Raw genomic sequence first — 8,402 nt, 5'->3', positions numbered from 1 at the left:
TTAACCGTTAACCGAGATGGGAGTAAGCATGTCCAAGAGACGTTTGTTTTGCACGTCGACAGGTAGGTTGTAGTGGGTTAGGAAATCTGCACCGATGATGGGTGCTTGGACGTCGGCCAAAGGATAGATCCACTTGAACGCACGTCGCAATCCGAGGTCAAGGGTGAGGGAACGTTTGCTGTATGTAGCGATGCGGGTACCATTAGCGGCTTGTAAGGAGAAAGAAGCAGAATCAGAAAGTGGATTCTTATGTGGTAGCAAACTAACTTCAGCTCCCGTATCGGCGAGGAAACGTAGACCACTTGAACGATCGGTGATGTGGAATAGGCGACTAATGCGAGGAGGGATACAGACAGTCCTCGCCGTTACTGACTGGCCAGGGTGTTTAAAGGGGTGCTGGAAGGAACAAGGTGGTTGACACGTGCGTGCTTTTGGGCCATAAGATTGGTGATAACAGCACCAAAATGGACGGGCACTAAACAACGATCTGGACTGTGAACGTGGTGGGTGCTTGTTGGTCTTGTTGATCTTGTTAATCTTGTTGTTGATCTTTAACCGTTGTATGCGATTGGTTAAAACATCAAACTTGGCTTGTAGGTGCAATATAGAAGCAAGAATCGGGTCGGAATCTGTAGAAGTAGTGGGTACGGGCGGGAGACGGAGTTTACGGGGTTGCTGGAGTAAGTTTCGTGGATCTTATCCGCCATTTGGGTTAACTGCTCCAAGCTGTGGTCATCACCGAAAGCGCTGATGACGCGGGACACGGAGGGTGGAAGTTTATCGAGTCATAGTTAGGCTATGATTTCCACCGCTAGCTTACGGCCACAGAGGAGACTGCGCATGTGGAAAAGCAGTTGTGTTGGTGATCTGTCACCAAGTTTGACAGTGGTGGATACATCCCGTAGCATTTTGTTTTCTGACACCCTCGTGCCTTAAAGGTCCCCTTGTCACGCAAGCCCGCCCGTGACAAAGAAACGTGCAAAACTAGGCGAAACGTGGCACCAAACAAAAGCAAGTCAACATCATATTCCTTTCTGTAGTATTTGGAGGTAGAGCAGAACTCTGGTTTGGTAAGTGTATGCTCGTGTTTTCTGTGTGCGCCCCCTTTAAATCAACCACGCGAACCATGGAGAAGCGTCTACAAATCACTTACTTCTAAAATCCATACTTGTCTTAGTCTACCACTGTTGCCTATCTGGCGATCAAAAGGTGAACTGCAATATATATATGTATATATACATGTACGTATTCATATATTCATATATAAATGTTTATACATATTTACACGTCAATACATATATATATATATATATATGTATAAAGCGAGCGTAAGCTTAATGCTGAATGGAATGAACTTTACCAGGAAACAGATTCATTATTTTGATAGAAATCAACAGAGCGATGCATTTGATATTGATTTCTTTATTCTCATACTCAGAAAATCATCAAAACTATGAATTCCTTCAATAAAGATAATCAACAGAAAGAAACAATTTGCAAATAAAGGAAAAAAGGAATAGTTGTTTTTTCGAGGGAAACATTGTGTTATTTACTCCATCCCACTAGTTGGCTAATGATGCAAACCACATCAACTGGGCCTGATTAGTTAACTCACTGCGTATTTTGACGCACTCCGAGGCTTACGCTCAATATTGCATATAGTAATTAACCTATTGTGTTGTTTCTAGCATCGTGAAAAATACTCCCCGGGCATTATGCCTGTTGTTAATTATGATAAACATTCCTAACGGTAATTGATATAATGCACACACTAATGGGGGACCGATACTCGATTTTCGTAAATAATCCTGATAGACATCAGCACCAGATACTATAGCAAGAAAGTAAAAAATATTCTGCTCTTAGCCGATTTACCATGGCATCGGACCAACAGAAGCACTTCCTGAAACGGAAGGTAAACCGGAGGACTGTTTCTTTTTCAACGCCATACACAAACGCTTTTTCGGGCATCCATCAGATCTGGTCCTCAGTTAGCCTATGACATGCAAAACGTCAGTCTGGCGTGCGATAAAGTATTCTAAAGCCCCGATTAAACGGATGTATTCTGCCAGGATTATCAGTCCGCTCACTCTCAAAAAATTTAAGGTTTTCTGATGGATAATATTTTTCTCGAGAACTTGAATTTTCAATGTCATTAACTTGAAAGTTCAGCTAATGATTTAACCGGTTGATATTGGACTAAGGGCGGTGTAGTCCCCACCTGTAGCAAATATACGAAATGACTCCTTCTCGATGATAAAGGTGAGTTTCATCCCCAAGTGTTTCGGCTGCTCCAAGGTGATGTCTGAAACTATGCTTCTGGGTTGTGACTAGGGTGTGATTAGGGTATTTTAGTGAGTCCTGCAAATAACCACAATCTGGCCAACATTTTCCAATGCATTCAGAAAAACTATTGCTGTGCGGACGCGGCCAAATGAATAAGGAAATAACGCTGAAACAAAGGTCAGTCAAAAATGATTGAAAAGAGTGACAAAAGCAAAACTGAACGCACACAGCATCTTTCTGTTTTATTTTGCGGTTTTCCTGTACCTTCTAACCAGGAACCAATAAAATCTGAGCTAATTTATTCGGAATCTGACGATGAATGTCATCCACTGCGGCGCAATTCACTGCTAGTATTTATTTTGCCATTCACTTGGAATTACGGCACAGGGACAACACAAACAAACAACTCGGAGGATGTCTTAGAAAGCGTACTGTGCAAAACAGACTTTTTACGACTTGCAGACCATCAGCAAAACCTTGCTCAAATTTTGGATGTAAGTTCTGAATAAATCACCCCTTAAAAATTCTTTGAAAACAGCCCGTGACGACTTCTGTATTCATATAAACCTTATTTTGAGCACAATTTTGCAAGTAAGGTAGGCCAACTAGCAAAATAGCTGCATAGGTTTTGTACTACAAGACCTTTTTAAAGAAAACCAACTTTCCCAAATGTGTAGTTCTTGGGACATTGCGTCGACCTTAAGCCGTGTGTAGAAGGCTCTGAGGTGGAAATTGAAATAAAATATTAAATAATGTCTATTCCCCATGTGTGCCGTTATTCCGTTTCTCAACAAATTTCTGAATGATGGACTACAGTATCTTTTGTATCAAGCTTAGTGTGTTTTAACGAAAAAATTATTTCTTCAGGTTGCACGACTAAGTGGAACTTTTCGGATTCCCGCTTGGTATATCAGTTGTCCAAACGGTCCACGGAGATCTACCCATATGTGATCGAAATATCCATGCGAATGACATTGCAAAATCACGTAAAATTAAGAGTGCGAACACGTCGAAGAAGCTTTAGTGAGTGCAAAAATTAATTAATTGTGCAGTGTTCTTCAACGCAAAGCTCTCGGCTACATACGAGAATGTGCTGATCTCATGAATTAACAGATAAACAAACACTCTGTAGAGAGCCATGTAGACTTTGCCTCAATTTGCCCAATCACAACATCGCTCATACTTCACATTTCGATTCTTATGGACTAGGAGTCACGTAAATGTAGAAGTAAACAGATAATTTTGTGCCAATTTTGCTTGGATCCCAGTAACTACATCTTTGATAGTTGAACTTCCTGATACTCTAATTCCGCATATACCGTGCCAGTTTAATTACATAACAAGATATATCTGCTGAGTTAGCAAGAACGATGAATCGTCAATAAGTTTCAATTGATTCTGCAGTGTGGGCGTATTTTTACGATTTTGCATAAATTTTCGTTATTCTACTTCACTTCTACCCTGGTTATTGCAATTCACTGCCATTTTCAAAATAAAGACACCTGTTAAAAGTAAAGTTAAATTCAAATTCGAGTCAACGAACACCAAAGTGTAGTGGTTAACGTTTATTTTAACTGTAAATAAAGTATTTTAGAATTTGGTGCAAAACTGGTTGTTTCAATTGTTTTGATGAACAAGCGACCAGTAATTTTTCAGCAAAGGATGTATGATCAAGGTACAACCAATCATCGTTTGATGAGGGGTGCTATATATACTCTCATCAGCCCCACTATGAGTAGCTTGCCACAGTAATTATGAACCTTCTAACCGTTATACCCATTCTGTTGTTGGCTGCAGCAAGCCCTCGTAAGTTTTGACTCTAAGGCCAAACTGGACGTTGAATAAGTCACGTATCCAAGAATAACTATTGTTAGTTAATATTATCGTTTTCAGCACAACGTGCACTGTGGAATCAGCTTCATATCTTTTTTCCTGAAGCATTCATTGGGTTTATATGAATTTATTGGTTTATCTTTGACCAGATGTTTCTCAAGGTTGGGCAGAATTGTCTACACTCTGACCAGAAATCTGCTCGTATTTTCCATGTGAATAGCTCCAGTTATGTTTGATATCGGTGAGTTACTTTTGGTTTACGCTTCAGCACTAGAGGAACTGAATGTATGTTAATATTTTTCAAGCTGTTTTTATGCAGCAGCATTTTAGATGCGTGTCGCCACGTATTTCTAATTCATTTCCTCATTCATTTAGTTACACCTTCAAGGATCTGTTGCTGCTAGTCCTTCGATAAATTTTTCTTTGATATAGGCAACGAAATCAACGACCTATTAAGCAACTATCATTATATTCACAAACGCTTGCGAATAATTTTTGGTGAATGAATCACGAGAAGGGTTTTGAAGTCTTACCACCCTGTATTCCTTTAGCCTGATCGATATATCCCGGGAGATGCCGCCTGATTTCGTTAGCTATAAAGCAAATATTTTCGGTCGCAATGTGAACAGATGTAGTGGGTGTTGATTTGTTTGTCCTGCAACTATAAATAAATCTACAACAAATAACTGTCTAAATAGATATACATTTGAAAATTATCGCTTTGTTTGGAACATAATCTGTAGTTGTAAACAGTATGTAGCTTAGCCCCGGGAAAATGGTAATACATTTTGCTGTTAAACGAGTATCTGGTAAATTAAACAATGGATTTTCCAAACGTTCGTCACCATAGTAGGAGATATCGATTCTGAATGGCTTGGAGCGCATACGTGGCTTTCGAAGCAATGACGTGGTAATTCGTTGTGGCTGAAATTAACAAATAGAGCTAACATAAATTTTCAAATGTCCCTCGGTGGAACGACCCAGAGACAAACAAATTTCCTTTCTTAACGGTGCTATTGATTCTTCTGACCGCACGACACGTTCTGATGAAAAAAGTATCCATACTACGTGCTTCCATATCTACTGCGATTTGCAAACCCATTGGAATAGTAGGCCTGCTTGTTTTTTGTCTGTTAGAGCAAACAAAATATATTATACAATTTTGACTGTGGAAGAAGTACCAGCTGAATAACTTGGTTGTGGGATGATTTGCAAAGACATAATATTTCGGCCGCTTAAATAAAGCTCCTTTCTGAACGGTGCTATTGATTCTTCTGACCGCACGACACGTTCTGATGAAAAAAGTATCCATACTACGTGCTTCCATATCTACTGCGATTTGCAAACCCATTGGAATAGTAGGCCTGCTTGTTTTTTGTCTGTTAGAGCAAACAAAATATATTATACAATTTTGACTGTGGAAGAAGTACCAGCTGAATAACTTGGTTGTGGGATGATTTGCAAAGACATAATATTTCGGCCGGTTAAATAAAGCTTTATAGGTTATCTTATAATAATTTATGCTGCGCACAATGTTCGAATTTGAACCTAACTACTTACGGGTATTATTTGTTCCTTCTTCGTCCCTTACCACAATCTCTTGAGGGTCACTGATGGGCCTTGAACTTAGTTTAAGGACAGGATTTTTAAGGTGGTACTCCAACCAATTCCAACTCTTTAGGCCAAAATTAATCTGGACCTTTAGTTTCTCCGAATAAGTGGCCACTGTCTACGTGTTCGCCTTAGAAACACTAAACTCATGCCTTAAACTTCTAGTAAGGCTGAAGCTTCTACCGCCTCCCATTCCGCCTTCTTGCGCAGCGTGATAATTAACAAGTGGCGGGCTATGGATAACTCCTAATGACCACTGGTTTTCACACACATGTTTAGACCATTAATAGGAGTGTGTCGACCGATTTGCGTATCGACCAACCAAAAAATATGTCCACAGTAGTGATGCATGCTAGATAAAGAAAACGTTAATGATGTCAAATAACAGCAAAACTCGAGTATAGAGCTTTTCCCATCAATGTGAATTCACCGGAGTAAGTACGCCGGGATAAGAGGAAGACTGTGATGTGAATTTGTACATATATGCACTAATGTGGGGCTGGTGGTTTGCCTAATCATCTTATGCGGTACGAAGCTGAAGTTCTAAATATATGGTAGAAAATCTAGCGGGCTTGAACAATGAGGCTATCCAACAAAGCTGACTGCTCCCTGGAGACGACATTCTTCAAAACTCTTAACTCAACAAAACTATGTCAGGTTACCCTGTCTTAGAAAGGTTCTCAATACCCGGCAGCAGCAATTCTACCTGGTGCCTGTTATGCTTATAGAAAGCTAGTTAACGTTGTTTTTCTATGGAAACTGTTTGGTGCAGTTTTTGGGAGTGTACTCCTTGAGTTACACTGAGCAGAAGAAGGACAAATACCAGTGTTGTATCTCGTATCCTAATTTGTAAGCCACACGTGCTGAGGTATACGCTGACAAATGTTCTCCTAAAATAATAAGGTGGTGTGAAAAACACACCAAATGAGCGAAAACTGCTACTTTTAGTTTGCTCAAATGCCAGAAATGTGGTGTTACGTTGGGTTTTTGACTATACGTAATTGCAGGAAAACGGGCCAAACCCTCATTTTTTGTCAGTTGTTGCATGATTATTTTAGAAACCTTTGGGTCTTGGGGTTTTCGGACAGCCGTAAAACAGTACTATCCCTTCGTGTAGAAGAACACTATAAATTGAAATAAATTGATCGTTGTCGTAAAACGTGTGCTCACCTGATTGAAACCGATGAAATCGTCGAACATCGCACGGTTCTTAACTGAAAGTCAATTATATATTCCTCCCCAAGTTTGCCAAGTTGGCAGTTCTCAGTTGTTCACGCCAGAATGTTAGTTTGATGTATACTGCAACCGCAGTAACTGGATATACTGAGAACAACGACATTCGACCACAAGTTATTTCATGTTAATAAATTTACGCGCAACCTCTTGTACTGAAGTTGTACTGAAGATCGAATTCTTCCGCCGTCGTTTCGTCTACGGCAAATTCCACAAATATTCATCGTGGTAATGAAGATCTTCTACCAATTCCTGATTTCAGTGCTCTTTGATGGAGCTAGCTATTACGATCTACGTAAGCTAAACTCATTTTCCATACCGATGCACCAATGTCAAGCTTCTTGTACTTGAGAATTAACGTGGTCAAACGCACAAAAAATCAACGGTGTCAGATGGGGGGTCTAAGTGACCACATATTGTATATCAAGCGCGTTCTATTAATTTGAGTTCCGAGGTATGTATAATACACATCTCATAATTGATCTTTTACTGAATACTTGGGCTCTTGATTTCTTGAAAGACATTATATGAAATTTCCCAGGAGGTTTTATCCATGGTGGGAGCATGAGGATAAGAATATATTTCAGCGGAGTACCGTGAAAACAGCTCTGCGTAAAAATTAAAGGACGGACGAGTCATTCACCTTCTGTCCAAAAACAACCGAGTGATCCCTGCCCCAAAGGAGGGGATAATTGTAAAATCGAACACTTAATCCCTCTGAGAAAATGGTTGCGTCATGAATTTTCTGACTTCTTCTCAGGCTTTGGTGCAGTTTTTAGCTACCCAAATCATAACTGCAGACCTTATTGTGTGGATTTGCGCATTTCCCTCTACAGCATGCGTTTTTGGCGGAGAGAAATACCGTTACTTGTCAACCTGAGGCTTCTAGCCACACTTAATGCCCAACTCCTTGTGTCTTGAACATCAATCATATTTAACAGCCGTTGGAATCTGGCATACCGACGAATCCTAAGTGTCTTAATGGGTGTGGTCCCACAGAGAGCCACTAATACTGTATCTGGCGCCGGATATAATCGTAAGTCCTAGGCCAACCCAGACTACTGTAAAAATCACATGGACAGTTGGGAAGCAAAAGTGTAGCCAATTTTATGTGCAGTCAGCTCTTTTCAAAAAAATGACGTAATGGTGGGGAAAGAACCGTTAAATTTCCATCGCAATCGTGCACCTCTTCATGAACGGCGCTATACGAGTGCTCCATCACTAAACGCATTTCCTTGCAAACAGGTATAGTAATCATAAAGAATGCGAGAAAAATACAAGAGCGATGAAAATACTGTTACTTGTGAGTTTTAGCAACAATATCAGTCAGGGTGTCATTGAACAAATCGAAAAGTACGTCAATAGCATGTAGTATGTTATAGATTACCCACACAATGATTTTTTATATAACATTTTACATAACTTAAAGAGGTTACATT

At 40.0% G+C, this 8,402-nt stretch overlaps 1 protein-coding gene across 1 annotated transcript; it reads right to left on the bottom strand.

The window, feature by feature from the left end:
* Positions 1–6,930, bottom strand: T265_10867 (hypothetical protein; the record flags this gene model as incomplete). Its single annotated transcript, XM_009177360.1, has 2 exons — positions 1–675; positions 6,901–6,930. The coding sequence occupies 2 exons, from the start codon at positions 6,928–6,930 to the stop codon at positions 1–3; spliced, it is 705 nt and encodes a 234-aa protein (XP_009175624.1).
* Positions 6,931–8,402: the final 1,472 nt, after the last annotated feature.

The sequence above is a fragment of the Opisthorchis viverrini genome (assembly GCF_000715545.1).
Source record: "Opisthorchis viverrini unplaced genomic scaffold opera_v5_414, whole genome shotgun sequence".
NCBI lineage: Eukaryota > Metazoa > Platyhelminthes > Trematoda > Opisthorchiida > Opisthorchiidae > Opisthorchis > Opisthorchis viverrini.
This window is presented reverse-complemented; position numbering and strand designations above follow the sequence as displayed.